Below are 22590 nucleotides of genomic sequence, written 5' to 3'. Positions count from 1 at the left end.
CCCCCCATCTGGGCAGCATGGCTCCCTTGCACGGATGCTGGTTACAGATTTATGCCCGGCACTCCCGCAGGAGGAACCTTCTCAGGTGGCAGTGGCATGACCCCCCTCGCACGCTGCCCGGAGTCAGAGGCAGCTAGCTATCCACCCCAAGGGCGAGGGGCAGGGGCACAAGGCCTTTCCACTCCCTGCTAAATAAACAGGAATTCTGCTGATACTCCAGCCTTAGGAAAACAAAGCTGTTTCCATTTAACTTGGCTTCTGGGCTGAGGTGCAGCTCCACCCGCACAATCATCCGTCGGGGCTTTGCTTCTCCGGGCAGAGATTCAGGCTGAGATCAAGAAGAGGGAGGATTTGCAGCTAGTCCATGCCGGGGAGGCCTCTAACACCCCCAGGATTTTGCTCTCCAGAGCACTCCCTGTTCCAAGGAGCACAGCGCTGGGGCATCCCGGCTTCTGCAGCAGCTAGCAAGTCCCCACAGACTCGCTCAGATGCCCGGCTCTAAACCTCTGCGGAGCCATGGCCTGCCAAAGAGACTTGGGAAGTGATTGCTCAGCCTGTATTTTAAGGGATGAAAGCATCCCCAGCTCTGGTGTCAGCAAAGTAAACCCAGAGCTGCCCTTCTCCTAGCCATGACTTCCCCTGGGCAAGGGCTGAGCTTAGATAAGGCTGGGTATGTTGTTGTCTTTAGTCCCAGGAAGAAGAGATAATGTGCACCATATGGGCAAGCCAAGGATGCTGTGATTCTTCCTCGGTACCCCTCCAAACACAGGCACCAATGGCTACGTGTAACATGGCAGCACTGACACCTGTACTCAGCATAATGCCCTGGCTGACATCCACATCCCCATCTTCCAAGGACTGCCAGCACACCCAGAAATGGATCTATGACAGCTCCACTGCAAACACCCACAGAATCATTTGCTAACCTTCACATCTGCAGAGTGCAAATACAAACCAATCAGCACAACCAGTTGCATATGACTGGTGCAACCTTGTTGGTCAAGGAGCTGCTACTTCTCACCAAGGTAACTTACCTCCTGCTGTCACAGTCATGCTTCCTGGGCTCTCCTGGCAGGGAAGCCGCAGAAGGCATTGCTGCTTCTGCTTCCAGGCACGAACTCTGACATCCTGAGCACATCTCTCAAACAGGGCCATGAAAACAGGCAGCTGCCTCATCATGCTTTTTGCCAAGGTTTTATAGGCTCCTCCAGACTCCCAAAGACTTCCTACCTCCAGAGCAGGCTACTCTCCACAGCAAGGTGTTGGTTATCATAAGCAGCAAGTCCAACTAGCTGAGGATAAGAAATCATTTTAAAGCAGCCCTACCACTCAGCCAAGTGGGGAATATTTGGTCTAGGCAGTTCCTGAATAACCTAGGAGGCTGCTCTCCTATCTCTCCCTGAAGACTCACTTCAGAACACACTGAAATCAAAACCAACCCCATCTCTGCTTAGCGAGCAGGTCTCAGGGGAGGATTCATTGGTTTTGTTGCATATTTATACAGCACCTAATACAGGATTGTTCTAGTGCATGACTTCAGAGCTTTTGATTGCTACCTCCATACAAACAAATACAAATAAAGCCAATATACACACAAATAAACTAGAGGAGAAAGCAAATTCACTTGTGAGGATTGATTTCCTGTCTTGGCATAGCAAGATGAGGCTTAGAAGTCTATAAGTTCCCGCTCTTGTGCAACTCCTTGTTAGCAATGCAAATGTGCAAAAGGTTGTGGACTGGTAGTATGTCCTGGATCCCACAGTCTTCTCACAACCAACCACTGACCGGGAACCACCAGTGTCCTCTTTCCACTGAGAAACCCAACAGCTTCTTCTACATCTTCCTTATCAACAGATCAGACAAGCAAGCCAGCTGCTGTGTCGGGCTCACTAGAAAAAGTTGGCATCCCACCAGCACAACGCATCCTTATCCAAGAAGAGACCAAGGACTGGAACACCCAAGTGGTTGCTCTCAGACTTTACAGTGAACTGAACTTCAGTGAAAGTGACCCCAAATTTGCAGTGCCTAAGAACCAATCCTCATACTTGCAAATATAAGCAAGATCTACCTAGTTCTGCAAAGGCCAATATGCTTCTTGCTCTTGCTGCTATAGTCCAATCATATGGAGAAAGTCTGATGCAGAAGCACAGAAATTACTTTAACAGTAAGTAATGTAGCAGTAAGTAAATTTAGCAGTAAGTAAAGCAGTCTGTGCTACTGCTACTTAGCAGTAGCGCAGAAAGAGATGATGTTGTAACTGCAAGCAGCAGGCTCCAAGTTCAGACAAGCCAGAGAGCATGGTTTCATGAGACAAATGACCAGCCTATTAAGTGGCTTCCACCAAAAGGGGAGCCCACCCGTTTCCTCTCCCTGCAATCCCAGCCTGGCAATTCTGTCCAATCCTTCTAGTCCTCACGTAATCTTTCAATAAATCAATTTAGTCCACTGAAGTGGCAGCAAATTATCTTTAATTTTGCTGTGTTAGTTTTCTGTTGAGACAGCTTACCCAGAGGAGCACCAATGCCAGTGCAAGGGAAGCAGTGGAAGGGCACGGCCGGGTGCAACAGCAGCAGCAGTGAGCCTTTGGCTGCAGACATTCATTCTTACAGGCTCCACGGCTAGCCCAGAAGTTGTCAGGCTGAAGGGGACACTCAAAGATATTTGGGAAACAATCCATCTAACAGCAGCAAGACTCTTAGGTCATGCCAGTTGTCTGCCATATGTTATATGTTCCACGGACAAAACACAAGCAACTGAATTGTATGGGGAAATGCCATACATTTCTGAAGTGAGGTGTTTCAGTGCAGACCAATGCCAGGGTGCAGGCAGCCCCACACCTGCCTGCACAGCACTGCTGCACAGCGCCCGGGCAGGAAAGGCACAGCACAGGACAGCTCCAGAAGGCACTCAATGGTGGCCGTGTCCTGGGGTCCTACCTGCGGCCATCACAAAGGATGAACGTCAGATACTCTTGCCAAATCTTGTGGGATAAGGTGACGTCCTACAGCCTTGGTGGGGAGGGAAGGAGGAAAGGCATGGCACGGTCCTTAATGGAGTCCTATTTCCTTGGGACAGCGCCAGGGGATTTAAGGTACAGCAGGCAGCTGGGCATTCAGCAATCCCAGCTCAGTGATCGCTAGACGCTGTGTCTGACGGCCTGGACAGGAATGCACTGCCGGTGCCTGCACAGCCCCTGTCCTCTGCACAGAGCCTGAGGTCATCTTCCTTACTGGGAAAGCCTTCAACAGGTGCTGTATCTCCAAGGGCACTGCTCTCCCCTCCAGTCCTTGTGCGCTAAGCGGTGGCACGGAGGGATAGGAGGAAGTCATCGCTGTGGGGAAACTTGTCAGCAATGACCAGGATTGCAGGCACGTGCAAGGGCTGCGTGCTTGCTTGGGCACCAAGCCTCTCTTGGGGGAGACGACAGGGGCTTGGCCACTTCTACCTGCCAGCATCACCTCTGCCTTGCCTGAATTTGGTTCCCATCAGATAGCCTTTCATTTGGACACCAAGATATGCCAGCTTCAGTGAACTACTTCATGTCTCAGTCAATTTCTCACCAGTCATTTGAGCCCTTCCAAAACTGCAGATGGCCAAGAGTAAGTAAGAAACGTCTCCAGCCCCTGCATTGCCTCTGCTTCAGAAGAGATAAAAAGGCAACAGCTACTTAAGTGCAACAAACACTTTAAAAACAACCTGCAGAAATAGAGAAAAACAAAGGCCAACCTGCCCTCTCCTCAGGCAGCTCTAAGTGATGCTGACAGAGAAAGTCAAAACAGTTCAGAGAAGAAAAAGAGAAACAGAAGTTACCTCCTGGTTAGGCACCTGTAATTTGCTGCAATGTCTTCTTGAAACTGAGGGATTTCTGCTGGTAGCCACATGCTGTGGTGGCTACCAACAAAACCAGTCTTTCTGGCCCAGCAGCTGGGTGAGTAGCAGCAAGAACACCATGGGCCTTTAGGGATAGTGCAGTCTAACACTTTGCTCCCGTGTCCATGGGCTCTTTCTTACAGAGAAGTAGAGGTGGTTTTTAAAAAAGAAACGAACATGTGGGTGGTTGTACAGCAAGCAGGCACCATTCCCACCGCTCCATTGCCGCTGAGCTGCCAGCACCGCAGAGGTGCTTGTCAGGGAAGGCACCTTTCCCACCTTCACTGCCTCCTTCAACAGAAAACCCACAGCTCCAGAGGGACTTCACGAAACACGAACTGTGGAGGAGTGGCAGCTCGGGTACAAGAGCACCTCAGCACTGACCTGAGGCAGGTGGGCTGAAGCCGTAAGGTCTTCCTCACCCAAAAGGACCAGATGATGCCACAGTTGTCAGTCTGAGCTTAACACGAGTTAAGAGTCTCTCCTGCACGGACCTCTGTGAGCTCCAACAGCTGCATCTTTGCTTCCTTACCCAATATACAGGTGCCTGCCTGGGTACCAAAATGACCCACACCACAGCAGGGTGACACAGAAATATGGAACAAAAGGCCCAATAATGGCTAGAGTCTGCCAGGAGATATCTCCAAGTATCAGCACTTTGCTCATATCAGTACGCCTCATATCTATGTACCCTCCCATGGACTACCTGGACATACTGCTCTAAACACGCCCTCTTGGGAAAGAGGTTTAACTCCCATTTCTCGACCCACCCTGCTTCTACCGCTAACACGGCTCGTCCACTTGACAAGGGCAAACTGCTGAGCTTCACAGTCCTCCCTCACCATGGGACCGCCACTAGCCCGTCCCATTCCTGCATGCGCCTGGGGACCATGACACAGTGCTGGGGCAAAACCGAGCCTCTTGGAGGGACAGCAGAGCCCGACCCCTTTCCGTCAGCTCCCACAGCCTGGGCAGGAGCCTCCACCGGGAGCCGAGCTGCCCGGTCTCATGAAGACTGCGGCCCGACCGAGCGTGGCGTTAGCTGTTGGGAACCAGGTTTGACTTACACAGCCGGGAGGTGCCGTGGGACAGGCGCCTGAGCCCCTCGCAGGGAGGTGTCTCGCCCTGCCATGCTGGTCCTCCTCCAGAGGGAGCTTGTGGGGGGCTGGAAGGCGGCGGCGGCACCAGGTGGGTGGTACTCCTGCTCAGGAACAATTTCTTCGCAGCGGGAGCCCTGGAAGCCCGAGCGACAGGTACAGACCTGGGGACGGCTGCAGGAGCCCTTGTTCTGGCACGGTGGGTCACAGACAGCTGGGGAGACACAGAAAGGTGGTTAGTGGACACGGGGGTCCTGGCAGCGTTCTCAGACCCACACTGGTGGCAGATGGCTGGGACAGCACAACCGAAGCAGCACCATGTCTCCTCTGTGAGCATGTGGCCTTCAAAGTCTCAGTGTTACTGCTGCTGTGGGTCCCTAACATAAGGTCACTGCCATCAGAGACTTGTTTCTGTTCCCACTTCTCCCCACTGGTCTCTGGAGAGCTCTTCTCCAGTAACACAAATATATTAACAACAAAAAGAGAGGCAAGGAGAATCTCCATCCCTTACTGGATATGGCGGGGAACATTGTCTCCAAGGAGGAGGACAAGGTTGAGGTACTTAATGCCTTCTTTGCCTCAGTCTTTAATAGCCAGTCCAGGTATCCACAGGGTATTCAGCCCCCTGAGCTGGAAGATGGGGATGGAGAGCACAATAACCCACCCATAATCCAGGACGAAGCAGTTAAGGACCTGCTAAGCAACCTGGACACCCACAAGGCTATGGGGCCTGATGGGATCCACCCAAGAGTACTGAGGGAGCTGGCAGAGGAGCTTGCCAAGCCACTCTCCATCATTTATCAGCAGTCCTGGTTCACAGGGGAGGTCCCAGAAGACTGGACGTTTGCCAATGTGACGCTCACCTACAAGAAAGGCTGGAAGGAGGATCCTGGGAACTACAGGCCTGTCAGCCTGACCTCCGTACTGGGGAAGATCACAGAGCGGTTCTTCTTGAGAGTGCTCACAGGGCATGTGCAGGACAACCAAGGGATCAGGCCCAGCCAGCATGGGTTCATGAAAGGCAGGTCCTGCTTGACCAACCTGATCCCCTTCTATGACCAGGTGACATGCTTAGTGGATGAGGGAAAGGCTGTGGACATTGTCTACCTGGACTTTAGTAAAGCCTTTGACAGCGTCTCCCACAGCATTCTCCTGGAGAAACTGGCGGCTCGTGGCTTGGACAGGTTTACTCTTCGCTGGGTGAAGAACTGGCTGGACGGCCAAGCTCAGAGAGTCATGGTGAATGGCATTAAATCCAGCTGGCAGCCGGTCACAAACAGTGTTCCCCAGGGCTCAGTTCTGGGGCCGGTCTTGTTCAATATCTTTATTGATGATCTGGATGAGGGAATCGAGTGCTCCCTCAGTAAGTTTGCAGATGACACCAAGTTGGGTGGGAGTGTTGATCTGCTGGAGGGTAGGAGGGCTCTGCAGAGGGATCTGGACAGGCTGGATCGATGGGCAGAGGTCAACTGTATGAGGTTTAATGAGGCCAAGTGCAGGGTCCTGCACTGAGGCCACAACAACCCCATGCAACGCTACAGGCTTGGGGAGGAGTGGCTGGAGAGCTGCCCGTCAGAAAAGGACCTGGGGGTGCTGGTTGACAGCCGGCTGAATATGAGCCGGCAGTGTGCCCAGGTGGCCGAGAAGGCCAACAGCATCCTGGCCTGTATCATAAATAGTGTGGCCAGCAGGAGTAGGGAAGTGATTGTACCCCTGTACTCAGCACTGGTGAGGCCACACCTTGAATCCTGTGTTCAGTTTTGGGCCCCTCACTACAAGAAGGATGCTGAGGTGCTTGAGTGTGTCCAGAGAAGGGCAACAAAGCTGGTGAGGGGTCTGGAGCACAAGTCTTATGGGGAGCAGCTGAGGGAACTGGGGTTGTTTAGTCTAGAGAAGAGGAGGCTGAGGGGAGACCTTATTGCTCTCTACAACTACCTGAAAGGGGGCTGTGGCCACGAGGGTGTTGGTCTCTTCTCCCAAGTAACCAGCGATAGGACGAGAGGAAACGGCCTCAAGTTGCACCAGGGGAGGTTTAGATTGGATATTAGGAAAAATTTCTTTACTGAGAGGGTGGTCAAGCATTGGAACAGGCTGCCCAGGGAGGTGGTGGAGTTGCCATCTCTGGAAGTGTTCAAAAAACATGTGGATGTGGCGCTTCAGGACATGGTTTAGGGAACATGGTGGCGCTGGATTAATGGTTGGACTTGATGATCTTGATGGTCCTTTCCAACCTTAGTGATTCTGTGATTCTGTGAACACTCACTTCAGAAAGCTCAAAAATGAGAGCAAGGTCTGCAGAGAGCATACAGCCTCCAGCACTGCCCATAGCTCTCCAAGCAGGAGTAGGACCTCAATCCCAGAGCAAGGGGAGACGAGAAGACAGACAACCATGCACTACTGCAGCTTCTTGGGAGTAGTTTTGTTACTTTACGAGAGTGTTACTTTCCTGCTTTAGACCGTTTCGGGGCCTGATTTGCATGGTCCCCTCAGATGTCCCCGCCAGAGCTTTCCAGTTCTTCCTCCGCAGCTGATTTTGGAGTCACTGCACTCAAATTCCTCCGCAGTTACAGGGACTTACAGTTCATTAACTTCATGCCCAAATCACCCTCTGAGCCTGTGTGTGTTCCTAATTACAACACATCAGCTTCAGTTTGCGCCCCGGGAGGAAAGTGCTATTAATTATATGCCGGACCCTAACACTTCCCAAGTCAACAAATGCCAAATTGGGTTTATAGCCCAGTCAGCAAGAGCCAGGAAACCACAGCTTGCTCAGGTAGGACCGGGTTCGTTGTTCTGAGCAAGAGTAATTGAAAAGGCACTGGAAAACAGTGCCCTCCCTCAAAGAAAGAGCCGGCTGGCCAAAGGGTAATGAAACCTCATTGGACAACACAAGGTGGACATTAAACTCCAGCCACACGGGAACCCTGTGGATGGGCTGAAACATGCAGCCACCACTTCTGCTGAGGGCCCCTTCCCCAGGACTGCCCCAGGCTGCAGGAGCATCTGACATCCCACCACCTTCACACACAGCTGCTGGGGTTTCATAAGCACATCCCTCCCCCTCTGGGTGTGCTCTCCATCCCTGTAAGATCCAAGCACGCCTGTGAGAAATGCTGCTTCTGGGCAGCAAACACACAGAGAGCTCTAGCCTCATGTGCCATCCACACATCATCCCTCTGTTGCCAAGTGAGGATCGTCCTTGTACAGGTTCTGATGTCCTTTCACAGCAGTATAAGCCCCCACAACCCTTCCCTCACCCCAAAACTGGACTGCCATCAGCTTTTCCTAACTAGATCAGGGATATGTTGGCTGGAATGCTTCCTTTGACCTTTATTACCATGTTAACACCCAGGAAGAGAGGGAAACCTCAAGGAAAGGGAGAACCCAAGTCACGCAGGACTGTATAGGTTAAAGCCACAGGGTTTCATGAAATCCCGCAGTAAAATAAATCAGCCACCACTGCAGACTCTGGAACAGAGACAGGGTCCTAGTCAGGCAGGAATTAGCCATCTCTGGGAAGTCTGGCACTCCAAAAGTTGATGTAATTTATAATATAAAACTCAGCTGTGATTTAAATAGGTTGCCAGTCCCCACTGTTATCTCCCAACAAATGCCTGTTCTAACAAACACCACCAGACCAGGAAGCCTGCCATTGAAAACAACCACTTCACGTGCTGAAATACTGCAGAGCCACGACGCCGGGACCTGGCATCACAATGGTTCTCACAACCTTTCCCACTAATAATGTTCATAGTCACGTTAGACTGTGTCCTTCAGCAGGAAAGCAGTGATAAGCGACCAGGCACTCTAAAAAGCCCCTAAGGCAGCTGATATAGAGAAGAGGAAGAAGGGAATGGGATTAGTCTTCTGGTCCCTTCGTGCAGGGTGAGTGGGGAGCTGCCCTCGCTGAAATATTCCAGCTCTAGGATTAAGCCCCTTCCCGGTTGCGTTTGCAGACTCAGGAAGAAGTTGAAAGAGCTTTAAAAAGTCACTGGCTTTCACTCAGTCCAGCTATGCAATGTAGGGAGAGCAGAGCATTCAGTAGAAGTACTGCCAACGCCAAGTGTGTGAAATCACGAATCAGGCCCCCAAAACCATAACACTGACAGAAGAAACAAGAAAGTTAAAAAAAAAAAAAAGTATATTTGGAATCAAAATAGCAAAAAGAGTCATCTCCAAACTCTTAATAAAAGGATGAGGTTTGGAGCACTGCTGAAGTATCATTAGTAGCAATGCTAGTTTGTTCAAGAGCATCTAGCAGTGCGCTCACAGATCAAGTCTGGTGCTGTCTGGTCTTCAGTGCATGACGTAAGCCCTCCCTGCAAGATCACACTGCAGGGACGATGGCGGCATGACTCTGACCACCCACCTAGGCCAGGCTGGCAGGACTGTCAGAGGGGAAGGTCACCAAGTCCAACCTCCCATCGCTTTGCAGGCATGCCTGGCCCAGGACTGAGCAATGACATTGCAAGGTGACATTCAATTACTGTGTCTCTGCTGCTCTGCGTGTGCCCTAGGTCTAGAAGAGTGGTGTAGGCCTCACTGTAAGCAGCTCCTGCTCAGTCCCATTGAAATGTGGGGGAACCTGTCCATCCAGAGGAAAACTGGGAAGATGCTGAAGGACTTGTACCACTGGAGTGATTTAGTCCACTTTCTCCTGGAAAAGTTTGCTTATGGATGCTGAGCAATATGTAATCTCCATTCTAACTTAAAGGTCTGACTGTGTAAGCAAAGCCAGAAAGGAACGGACAATTTAACACAAGTAAGAGATCTGTGCAGGCTGACAGGCAGGGAAATCAACAACAACGCAGGAATAACAGGGAGGAAAATGGGAACATCAGTGAAAAATAGTCTAGGCTCAGAAAACCCTACAGTCACTGTACAGAAGAGAGACAAAAGGAGAGAGCATATGAATGTCATCTCCATTTTGCAGATGTGGAAAAGCCCCAGGTGCTAATGCGACTGTCTGACAACACACTGTGAGACCACAGTAGAGCCAGCAACTCATCCTGGAATCCCTGCGCCTTCATCCAGTATCTTAACCGCAAGACCATCTGTACGAGATTAGAAAGTGCATGAATTTATTTAGCCCTTCCCAACATGCTGATTAAAAATGTTTCTTTTAAGCTTTAAAATATCCATGTTAGGAAAAAAGCTCACCCTGAATTACCAGCCCAGCCGGGGCTCCTATCTTAGGAAGCAGCAGAGAGCCATGGCAAATAATGCTGATGAAAGTAGACATTGATGAACGGAGGCTGAGCCAGAGGATTCCCCTGCTCTGAAGCAGAGGGGAAGGATGATGAGCTAACAGGCAGCAGCTAAATTATTGACAAGTTCACACTGCAGCCCCTGAAATATGAGCAGTGCAAGGGGGCTTCTGGCCAGCTTATGTGTACAGGTTTCTTCTTCACTGAACTGAGGACATAAAAGCCCCGAGTCTCACCCCAGGATGAAGTTAAACAGGCAGGAGGTTGGATGAACTCATCAGGCCCAAGTTCAGATGTAGCTCATTATCCCTAACAACCCCTCCTGCAGGAAGACCTCTGGAGCCCCACAGGATGCCCTGTATGCAGTTCAGTGTGGTGACCTGGCAGCATGTGGGTAGAAACCAAGCCCATTGCAAGCTGGCAAGATCTTCCACCTAAACTCCGTTAGCTCACTTCCACTTTCCCAGGAAACATCAGTGTCCTGAAGAGAGAGATTTCTCTTTTCATCTTCCCAGTCACTAACTCTCTGAAAACTCCCCAAGTCCTCACTGCGCTTTGGTCCTCGAAGCTGGAACAAACCAAAAGTCTACAGAAGCCTGCCCATGGCTTGAGTTATGTCATATGCAGAGATATTGCAGGAGGAAAGTCCCTGGAAAAGCATAGGTGGAGAAGGGAGAAATCACCATGCTCAGTAGGTGATAGGGAGTAGATGAAGGCAACAATTCGGCCTATCCTCTCTACTGCACCCAGACCCATCAAAACCAAGGTCCTGTCCAAGACCCAAATGCCAATTTCTTCCCTGCTTCATTGCACTAAGAGGTTCCCTCTGTCTGCATTTCTACTCCGCTAACTTCCCTGATACGCCCCACATCAGAGACCACAGGATCAGACATTAAACAGTATTACAGCGCAGAAACTAACTGGGACGGACTGTCCAGCTTGCCTTGGCAGCCTTAAAAGCAGCTGAACTTCCCCAGCAGCTTGAACTCCAGCAGAAAAGCCCAGCAAGGGAGGTAGCTGGGAACGAAATTATGTTTACACATCACTGGTCTCCACCTAAGACCTGAGATTTACCATCCCCGGTCAGGGGGATACTACCAGGCCCGATGACGTTGACAGTATCTTTTAATGAAACCTTGAGAACAAGGGCCCAGCACCTGAGCAATCGCTAGACAGCCCGCGTGGCTGCGAGCCCAGATCTACTGCTCCGACAAAAACCCCTAATGAGAGAAAGATGCTGCCATGGCTGGCCCCGCGCTGTGTTTACAGGCGCTGTCTGGCAGCACAGCACGCTCTCTACCGTTTGGCTTCTGTCGGCGGGGGGGAGAGGGAGAAGGGAGGTGAGTCAGCCCTTGGCCCCTTGCTCCCAAACAGCGATCGCTAATGCAATTACCCCAGCGCGGCCCAAGTGCCATGAGATCCCGCGGCAAACAACGCTGAGCCTCTTTCCCCGCTAAACATCTGGGCAGCTGCTGCCACCTGCGTGAAGGCAGATGCTCTCGGCTATTCTGGGCAGGGTGTTCCCACCCGGAAAGCCTGCCCGGTGCCTGCGTGCTCCCTGCCCTCCCGGCTGCCCGGGCGCTGCGGGCAGCCCCTCACCTCCCTGGGACCGGGCAGGTGCACGGGGCAGGCGGTCCCCGGGGAAGGCCCATGGGTGGGCTGGGTGGTGTAGCCCCACTGTTTAGGGACAGGGATCGCGGCAGGGGCTGGGCTGTCGTTGCAGAGTTATTGGGGATGGAGATGACAGTGCAGCTGCCTCTGGCGTGGGTCGCACTGGTGCCTGCCCAAACCCTTTCCCTTCCAGCGCTGTGTGGGGGAGCCCAACATGATCTCAGCCTCCAGGGCTGTGTCAGGGCCATCTGGAGGAGCAGAGCCCTTATTAACCCCGCTGCGGGCAGGCAGGATGGCCCTGGCCAGGCTGTTTCCACACTGCAGAAGCGCCCTTGCAGCCCCCCGCCACTTCACATGTCCCACATGCTACACCACGCTCCAGCCCCACCCGTCCCAGCCGTTGTGCCAACTCCATTAATTGCTTTCCTTAATAAAACTCAGATAATTTGCAGCCCTGACTTCCCCCTCAGCATCAGCAACGCTTGCCCACGTGAGCACAGCCCCACTCTGCCAGCTCCCACCTGCTGGGACTTTCACAGACCTGCCTTTTGCTCCAAGCAGGACGATGAGAGCCCAGGGCTCGAAACTCGCCCATAAATGCGCCGTTGCAACGCCCTGCCCCAACAAGACCCTGCTCAGGATGGGCACCAACAGCGATAATAAAGTAAAGCCACAATTGCTCAGCGTGCTCAGACTTCTTCCAGCAGGCGGGGAGAGCTGACCCACAGCCCCACAGTCCCAGGGGGAGGCTGCGGCGCTGCCTCCGGGGACCCTACGGTCCATCTCCTGCCCTGGCACAGCGCAGGGCGGGTGTGCGGGGTCACAGCAGCACTCAAGCGCTTTTTTAGGGGTGCATCGCGAGACCTGCGCAGGCTGAGACTGTCATACTCACGTTTGATGCACCGGTTTGTGCTGGGAGCCGTGGTCCATCCTGGGCAACACTGTCTGCCGCAGACATTTGGCCTAAGCAGAGAGACAAAGCAGCGCGGTTAGGAGAGGGGAAGCTGAGGTCTCTCTGCAGCCAGCACCTCTGAGTCACCCGTAAAATTATTTCCTGCAGCATCTGATATTTCCTTCCAGATGGACCGGCAGCTGAGATCAAAACCAATGGGACAAGGGCTGAGTTGTTTAAGTGCTTGGAAAAGAAAGCCCCAAGGACTATGTGAATGCTGCAGTGTGAGCGATCCCTCAGGGAGTATCTCCCTTTTGAACTGGCATTATGCTGGGTTCCTGGCAGAGCGCTCAGAGGAACCATTTTCCTCCTGAGAGCAATTGGAGGCCAGCAGCCTGCGATCATTAAAGATCTCACAGCACTTCGTGGTACTGGGGTGTAAATCGGGCCCAACTCCAACTTTGGTCATAGCATCTCGCCTCCGCAAGTGTCCTGAGCTGCTTCGGCCGAAGACAACGCATCATTCTCCGCCTTACTGCTGCCGCCTGTTGCTGTTCATTGCTCAACCCCACCCCGGGAGGGACGGCATGCCAGCAGCCGCGTCGGCCGCTCCCCGGCTTGCTCTCCCTTCGCGAGCACCCCAGTCCCGCACTTGTTACCTGCCTCTGGTGCAGCAGCCCCGGGGGCTGGGGACTCCCCGGTGCTATGAGATTTATGCCTGCTTGACATGCACGGTGCTAGACTAACTCCAGGATGCTCTCGTCGTTTCCACGGTGGTTAATTCCAGCACTTTGCTGCAACAACTTTTTGACTGCCTTTGCATAAACGACGTCCTCCCCATCTCTCCCTAATTATGTGTTTTCAGGTAATGATCACTGCCAACATACAGCTATCAATCAGAGACAGCACTGTGCCTCCAAGAGGTGCTCTGCAATGCCCAAGCAGGCAGCTAATCCTGCTTCCTCTGGTCACATCTCGTATTTACACATCTACCAGGAGAAAGAACAACAAGTTGCAGATTGCTCTCCAAGCATATCTACTCATGGATGGAAGGTTTTGGGAATATGTAAACTTCTTCTGCAGGTAGATGGGAGAGCACAGTCATCAAAAGATAAAAAAAATAGAAATAGGCAGCCTGACAGCTGTGGAAACAGAGCAGGGAGCATGGTTTATTTCTAACGCTGGACAAGGCAGTCAGAGCTGCTGACAGAATTTACAGGAACCACGGAATCATGTTTGTCTTCTGGATTGACTTTCACATGAACACAGCGGGGTCAGAAGATGATCCTGCTCTGAACCGGCATCCTCATGACTCCTGCATCCACATGGCATGAGATGAGACTCCAGAAGTGCCAGAGCTCAAGCTGTGGCGCTCACGTTTTAGGATAGCCAAAGACGGTGGGTAGCAGGCATGCCAAGGATTGTTCTGCTGTTCATGAATGAAGCTGCCTGTGGAGATACAATCACTCCACATGGGAAGGGGAAGTGGTCTGAGAAGCCACATCATTTGTAAAGTGTTATCCAGCCCTTCAGGATCAACATTTTATTAACCTGGGTAGATTTTTACAGGGAGAAAGCACTTAAATTCCCTTGGTGTGACTTCCTGCAGACAGAACAAGCCAAAGTAATTCTTTCATTCACTCACATCTGCTCTGGCTGGGCTAAAGCACTGATTTACAGCTCCTTGTCTGTCAACCCAAAGAGATCTATCGGTTTCTTCTTTAAGACATCCCCAGAAAGAATCCAAGGAAAGCAAACTTTCCTTTACTTAACTGCATAAGGCCCCACAAAAGGCCTGAAACTTTTTAAAGATGTCCAGGTCAGTAAAGAGAGAAAACCACTGAACTGGATTAGGTCTTTAGGTAATTAAGGTCTGCTGAGCGACTCCACCCCAAGTAGCAGCATAAGCATCTTTACTAAGGCTCAGCTCCCATTCTTCCCTTGGCACAGCTGAAACACACCTTGCAAGTCATACTCAGCCGTCTGTCCTACCTCAACTTACTGACATCATCAGAGGTTGTTTCTTGTAGGCACAATAACTACCTTCTCCAGAGAAGCTGTTTTGGCCTTGAATCACGCTATTAGTTCTTCATGGGATTAAAGTTCAAGTTTTATCTACATCTCCCACACACATGCTGTGGAGGGAGCATGCTGCTAGCTGCTCTCAATGCCAACAGCAAGCCAAATGCTGTAGGAAGAAAGGTATGAGACTAAAACAGACAGGGACCCAAGCCTGAGCAGACAAGATCACTCTTGAAGGCATGAAACCCCTGTTGGGTTCAGCACAAACCTCTCATTAACATAGATGCTAGCACTCGGGCGATGCTCCTTGAGGGAGGACATCCCAGCACAGAGGGGAGCAACCTGGCAAGGATGCCCTCAGAGGCAGGGGCAGAGGGAGTACTCGGACAGAAATGTCCCTACCTTCTACAACTTCCTGGATGAGAGGATGGGCAGAGATGGAGGTAGAGAGGACCTCCAGGACTGGAAGTGAGCGCTTGAAAGGAGCAACATGTGGGTAGTACTGGAGGGCAGAGAAGGACCACAATTATTTCCCAATGAAAGCCCAGTAAGCAGGACCTCACATAGCATGGGGCGTCAGGTGAGCAAGGGAAGCAGCGGTGGGAAAATAGCTATGGGGGCTTTGCCGCATGGGACCCAGATCTGAGCAGAACAGAAGACACGTCCTCACACAGGTCTCCCAAGCTGAAGTCCCACTGAACGCTCACACCAGGACATACTGCACAGCAATGCCCTATTCCCAGCCCTGCCGTTGATGCCAAAACAAGCTTTGGGTAAATGATCTGTCTTCCCTATCTTTGTCTCCTTACCAGTGGAATAGGTTAATTAACGTATTTATCTTCCCAAGAGCCAGGTCAGCTAGCACAGTCTTTCCTAGGAAATGAAACATTGCTGGGGAAGTTCCCAGGCGCTGGGACTTGATTGCCTGTAACACTGGACTGCTACAGGGCTCATGGGCCACTTAGCACCTTCCAAAATAGTTCCCAGACCAGCTCAGACCAGAGCAGACAGCAACCACTTCCAATAGCCAGTTTCCCCTTTTTGGAGAGAAAGGGGGTTGAACAGCTCAGACAGCTGAATAGCCACAGTGCCAGAGAAAGCCCTAAGGCATAGCTCACTAGTGCAGACACAGGCCTCTGGGTTTGCCTTTCTGGCAAAATGCAGGGTAAGGCACTGGATCCACATCTCAGCCCCTGCCTCAAGTGCCAGGTATGCCCTGAGGTCTCCAAACAGCACAGGCAGCAGCAAGCAACTGCAAACCAAGCTTGCTCCTCACTCCTCAGCGAGCATGCACCATCCGTGCCCAGATATAGTCGCTGGCACGTTCTGAGAGCTTGGTGCACAGGAGGTGTCAGGTACTACTCACTAGCCTGCTCCTTTTCTGGGACAGGCATCTCCCTGACACCCCTCACAGAGCTGAAGCCAGTGCCACGAAGCCTCCCTACATCCAGAAGTACCATTCACGGCCCTGACCGGGTGCACTGGCACAACCTGCCACTTGGGCTGCAAGCAAGACCATCCTTCACCACCTGGTTTGCTGCAGCAGCCAGAGGCCACCGTCAGGATCAGGCCCCCGCTGTGCAACGTGGTACCCAGGATGATACAAGCCTGCAAGATCTTGCAGTGTTATATGAAACCAGAGACAAGCAACTGCAACCAGCACTAGGGGGAAGGTAAACAAGAAAACAGTAGTAAGATCATGGCTTCCCATAGTTTCAGCATGTGCACAGCCTCAGCGATGATAACATACTCTTCCTGAAGCATTCAGTAGAACCATTTTTTTCACCATTTATTTTAACAGCAATCTATGCATCATCTTTCAACTTTATGCACCACTCTGGGCTGCCAGATATGCTGACTCCATTCAGGTCATTTACAGCATCCTCGCAGAAGGCCAGGGGGACCATTAGATCATCAGGTCTGCCTTTCTACTGCGGGACAGTGAACTTCATCCAACTGCATATGAAATACTTGCAGTCAGACCCAATGAAGAACATTAGCAAAAGGCTGCTGGCACTGATGAGCCACTGAAAATCTTCTGCCAAGTCCACATCAGCGTTAACTGCCTCCGCTCCTGAGCAGTCCTATACACATGCTGCAGTGAGAACCTATATCCCACAAAGCCTGGGTAAAGCAGGACTATATAGCCACAGACAGTATCTACAACAGCATTTAAACAAGAACTGGGCTGCAGAATGCACAAAAAGAAAGTGGAAGGGAGAAGGAGAAAGTGGGGGACTCCCAGCCTGTAACCTGGGGAGCCTCACACGCCCCTGAAAATTGCCCAGGCAAGTACCCAGAAGTGGAGGCTTCCCCAGACCACTGCCCTGTTACCCACCTTCTTCTGATTTTGTGTACATCACCTGAGGATCATCACTGGGACCCACCCTCCCAGGCACGGGGCAGAGGAACAAGGGGGGGGTCACATCATGGGGGACACAAAGTAGAGATGCATCCAGCACATGAGTACAGCCAGAGCTGGCATGCATCAGGGCTTGGGAGCTCCCTACCCATGACACTCAGAAGGAAGATCTTTCCACAGACCAGAAGCTGCAATGACAAACCTATAAACACTTTAAACATCAAACTGAACAGACTGGACTGGGAGGTCACCTGCCCCATGGTACTGGGTAGAAATACCTCATCTGCAGCAGCAGGGACTGGTGTGTGTCTGCAAACTGGTTGGGGAGGCTGGGGAAACAGGCAGGTTAAGCAGAGCACAGCAAAGCAGAGATGCTTTGGGGTCTGGACTGTTTTTCTCACTCAGTGTTAGGACACAGTAATCTTCTGCAATATTTGCTGTGGTGTCAAAGGTCACCTCACAATGAGCCACAAGGAGAAAACACAAGAACCCAGCTCCTGCAAGACTTGCGGTTGGACATACTCATGGAAGGGTGTGAGCAGGTCCCACCTGCAACAAGGTCAGATGTGAGCAGGGTGGCAGACACATCCAAATGGTTTCCAAGAAAAAAAGTCAATTTTGGGTATGCTGCTATCAAACAAAGTGAGAAAATAATTATCCAGAAAAGGATACAGTGCTAATAAATGGGTTTTTCAACCACAGGACTATGCGAGGCCCCTGGAGGTACCCGCAGAGGATTCTGACTGGGGAATCAGGAAAGGCAACCCACCGAGGAGTTGAGCTTTTTAAGCCAAAGTAACTGTATAAATAAGTAGCGCTGCGGTTTAATGCAGCCCGCAGAGCTACCTGAGTTAAGGAAAATGAAGGTTGTCATATTAGAGAGTAGTGGGAGTTCAGTGTAAATAGAAGAACAGAAAATATCCCACCTGGCAAAAAAATGAAACATCATGAAATGATGGTTTTTAGGGGCCCTGAGTTTCCTGGATGGAAACATGTCCGGTGCAGCAAGGGACGTAAGAAGATGGATGAGGTGGAAGGACAGAGTCTCACCGAATGGCTGGAGGCAGCAGCAGCTAGCTTTCCATCAGGAGTAACACCATGTGGTTACTCACGGACAGTTATTTCAGTTAGGCTTTCTCATAAGCTCCGAAGACAGTAGGTCATAGAGAAGTTTAAAAAGTGCCGATTTGGACTCCAGAACAACGGAAAGCTACTGACAACAAGCCATTACATGCACATTCCGGAGTTCAAGTTCTTGGGAGTCAGAGCAAGCCCCATAACCCCAGCTCTTGTCTTCCAGGGCAGAGTGGACGTGGAGAGCGCAGCACAGCCTACACAGGGAACACGGCACCAAGGCTCTGGTGCTGGAACACAGCTCTTCCTCTAAGCTTGGAGGCAACAGCACTCTCCCACACCCCAGGAAGCCAAATCTAGCTGATAACAGGTCAACAGAGTCAAAGTGCTGGACCAACCATCCCCACTTACATCCTTGATTAAGGAACAAAAGGAAGCTACTTGCAAAGAGCTTCAGCGCTCTTCTGAACACAGCAGGAACCTTGGGGCTGCCCACCCACCCACTTCTGACGGCGGTGCGGGCCGGCTGTTGTCACCAGAAGCAGCTGCAGCCTGAAAACCTGGTGGAGAATGTTCAGGGTGGTCATTGAAAAGAAACGGGCTAAATCTCAGATGACTCAAATCCAACTGAACTGCCACATGATCCCAAAGCAATGCTGACAACACTCTGGCTGCAGAAAGGGTAAAATCCTCCTGAGCCCAAAAAAGCCCAAACCTGACTGAGCAGGACTGGATCTTCCCAAGACTCTCCCTCTGGGCAGCCGACAAACCAAGGCTAACGGACTGGGTAAGCCAAAACTGCTCAAGACCTACCTGCCACTGACTAGCCTCTAGCGATAAATACTTTCCGTATCAAACATAACAGGAAGAAGAACAAGTCTGGGTTTACTGCTTCTGCAGAATTTGTTGTAGGAAACCACACAGAGCAGACATCTGTGCCTTTACATTTTGCAGGGAGGCAAGTACGGGAGAGACAAAATCTCAGGGATTAAGATGCGTTTTGTATTCCAGTGAAGCTCCCCACCTGATGTCAGCAGAAAAAGTTTCTGCCCACATCAGAGGGCAGTAAGCCCAGCGCCTGCCCTCCGTGTCCCCGCGGCACGGAGTGCGGGCACATGCTGCCACATGGGTCAGTCACGCTGCCTGCGCCACAGCTCCAGCAGCCCTCCCCAGCCCGTCAACGAGGGGCATCGGCCATGGGGCAGCAGAGGGGGGGCTGCAGCGGAGGGGGCCCGGGCCTGAAGGGTACATCAGCGCTGGGCCCGTCCCGCTTGCAGGCTCCCCTGCCAGCGGAGCAGCTGGACTTGCCATACGATCTCCTCTCCACCTCCACAGGGCTGTAGCCAGAGACTGGAGCTGGAAGCGACCCTGCCAGGCACGGCAGAGGAAGCCTCCCCCGGCTGAGCCAGCCGAAGCCATGGGAAGCGGCGGCGCGGAGCGCTTACAAGGGGCCCGTTACGGGAGGAAGGAGCCAAGAGGCCAGGTACCTGCAGCAAGGGCGGCGGCAGCCCGGCTCCGGCCGGCCGAGCCAAGCGAGCCTCTCCCGCCGCCCACGTACCGTGGCCGCGCTGCCTCTCCCCCACCGCGGGCCGCCGCGGGGAGCGGCGGGTCGCACCGCTGCACGGCGGGCGGGTACCGCGTCCCGCGCGCGCCTGGGACACGCGCCCCGGCGCCGCCGCCCGCCCGCCCCGCACTCGCGCGCGTGCACACGGGCACACGCCGACGGGTGGCGTGGGCCACCGTGCGTCGACACGAACGGCCCGCCGCACGTGCGGGACAGACGCGCGGCACGAGAGTGAGCACGGAGCGGGCTCCTGCGCTGCTCCGGGGTCCGGGCCCGCCGAGGGGCAGCACGGCCCCGGCCGGGCCCCCGCGCGTCACCTCCACGACCGCCCCCGGGCACTGGCAGCCGGCGTCCCGCCGCGGGTGGGGCAGCGCCCGGGGCGCCCGTGGTGGTGGAAGCGGGGGACGCATCGGGACTCGGGACGGGATCCGGCCCCTCCGCCCGGGGCTCCCCGGCCCCCAGGACCACACGGGCTCACGGTACGCACCCCCAGCAAGGCCCCTCGCCGGCCGCAGCACTTACCCCGCCATTCTCCCTCTGCCGCTGGGCTCCTTCGCCCGGGGCACGACCCGGGCTTTCAGCCCGCTGCCCTGCCGCTGGCGGGAGGGCTCCAGCCTGTTCCTCTGTCCCGGGCCGGGGCCGGGACCGAGTCCGGCATCGCCCGCCTGGCCCCGGGGCGCGGGCAGCCCGCTGTCGGGCCGCTGCCTCCGGCCATCGCCGCCGCTCGGGTTCCCCACGGAGCCGCCGTCCACGTGGAGGGCGGCGGGGAGGGGCCGTGCCGGTGGGGGGGGTCCGGGCGCCGGGGACAGGCTGTGCGCCGTGCCCGCCGCCCCTGGGGCAGCCCCTCGGCCCCGCGGCCGCGCCGCCCCCTCGCTCCCCGGCTCCGGCCTGGCCGCGGGGTCCGGCCGGCAGTCGGCGAAGCCCAGGAGGACGGCAAAGGTGAGCGGGAGGAGGCGGACGGCGGCGGCCCGCATGGTGTCAGCCGGTGGCGACGGGGGGGAGGCGGGCGGCGCGGAGCGCTCAGCGCCCGGCCGGCATCCTCCGGTGGGCAGCGGGGACCGCCGGCTCTCCGCCCTCCGCTCACCGCCCCATCCCACTCCGGGGCTCCGCCGGGACCTGCCGCCCACCAGGGCCGGGGGCGCAGACAGCGGGGCTGAGGCAGGGGCGCGGGCTGCCGAGCGGCTCCCGCAGGAGGAGGAAGGCGGCCGGCCCCGCTCGCCGGGCTGCCAGCGAGAGCTGCCGCGCTCCGCAGGCAGCTCCGAGCACCTTCGCGCCTGCCTCTGGCACTGGCAGCGCCTGGAGGGGATGGAGGGTTTTATTTTTGGAAACCTCCCCCTTTTGTGTCTTTTTGATGCTGACATTCCCCCCTCTCCAGAGGACACGGCTCGGCCCCCCTCCTTAGGAGAGGAGACATTCCAGCAACACCCACTTTGGCAAAGGGAAACAAACTACAACAGAGACGCCTTAACCCCTGCCTGGCCGGGGAGACCCATCCGCCGCCTGCCTGGGAGCCGACGTGCAGCCCCCGGAGCGCTCCCCGCCGCTCGGCCCGCAGCGGGCCGCCGGCCCCCGCCGCAGCTGGAAGCACCCGGGGAGGCTGGAGCCGCGCGGGTGTGGGGCGCAGGGAGCCGGCGGCACGGATGCCGGAGGAATACACCGCCACCCCCCAGCAGCTGGGGACGGCTGGAGCTGCGTCAGCAGCATCAGCCCTCTTGATGCTCTTGATCACATCTCCCAGGAGAAAGGCATGGCAATGGGGAGAGCCTTGCTTGCCATCCCACCCTGGCTACAGGGCTCTCGGATCTCCTCAAACCCAACTCAGGGCTTCAAACCCAACCCAGGGCTTTATACTCTTACTTGCATAGGTCTAGGCTAGAACAGCACTCACCTAAAAGCTCCAGGTCTTTCAGCTAAGAGAGGTCTTCCAGGAGACGTATCCCACCAGCTTAGAGTAGGTGTCTGTCCCTCTCCCCATCTGTCTCTGCGTGGGCACCTGGAGGTCAAGGGACGACTTGAAATGACTGCTTTGTATGCACTGAGAAAGACTGGGGAGAGTAGGAGGAGAGAGAAGAGGGGGACAGAAACCGCCTTTCAGCCACACACATCAGCTTGGCCTTGTCCTCTGCCACATCTCTGCTGCCCTTGGCCATCTCAGGCAGGGAGCGAATCCTCCCAGAGGAGTGCAGGCTCACTCACAGCCCAGCAACAAAGAATATTTGGGGTGGGCTTATTCTGGCCCACAGCAGTGGCTGTGAACTTGGTGGGTAGTTACAGACCTCTCACTACGTCTCTAGGTGCAAGGAGGCAGAGGAAGGCACTGCTCATGGGAAGGAGATGCTCGCTGGCGTGGGTCCCTGCAGTAGGTCCTGTGGCCAGTGATACCAACCCAGGCAGACGAAAGGTGCACCTCACTCGACATCCCGACCCTGGGTGCTGCGTCTGGATGCCTGCGGGAGAACACGAGGCGCTCTGCGTGCACACAGGGCAATCCTTTGGATGTACCCTCACATCTTCCAGCAGCCCGTGTGGTAAGGGTTCCTTCAGCCAGATGCTGCAGCTCAGCAGCTGCGTTTAAAAGGCAAATTGTCATATCAGCCTGTGAATTTATCTAATTCCTTTCGTCCCTTTTAATGCGGCGCTGCTCTCCTCCCATGCCCACTGCTCCCACAGCACCTCACAGTACCCTGTCCCGCTGATGCTCCTCTCCCTCCAGGCTCTCCCAGTGCAGGTGCCACCTCCCCTGGCCCTCACCAAGCCATCCGCTTACCAAAAGCTTCATGGCAGAGGGGTCCAGCTCCCCTAGTGCCTCCTCTCCAGCCTCCAGTAGTTGTGCTCCTAAAGCCTCTCCCATTTGAAACCAGTGGCTCCAACTCCCTTCTTCCCACTGCCCT

General features: G+C 54.2%; 1 protein-coding gene across 1 annotated transcript in view; it reads right to left on the bottom strand.

The window, feature by feature from the left end:
- LTBP2 (latent transforming growth factor beta binding protein 2) overlaps positions 1-20837 on the bottom strand; it is a 75317-nt gene extending 54480 nt beyond the window's left edge. The window contains exons 1-3 of the mRNA XM_082000036.1: positions 20222-20837; positions 12678-12748; positions 4938-5181 (exon numbers count right to left, since the gene is read on the bottom strand). Coding sequence (XP_081856162.1) covers positions 4938-5181; positions 12678-12748; positions 20222-20673 — 767 coding nt within the window. The 5' untranslated portion in view covers positions 20674-20837. The remainder of the gene's footprint in view (positions 1-4937; positions 5182-12677; positions 12749-20221) is intronic.
- Between the last annotated feature and the right edge of the window lie 1753 nt (positions 20838-22590).

The sequence above is a fragment of the Phaethon aethereus genome, assembly GCF_964289735.1.
Source record: "Phaethon aethereus genome assembly, chromosome: 5".
In the NCBI taxonomy this organism is placed as follows: domain Eukaryota; kingdom Metazoa; phylum Chordata; class Aves; order Phaethontiformes; family Phaethontidae; genus Phaethon; species Phaethon aethereus.
Note: the sequence above shows the minus strand (reverse complement) of the source record. Positions and strands in the feature narration are given on the sequence as shown.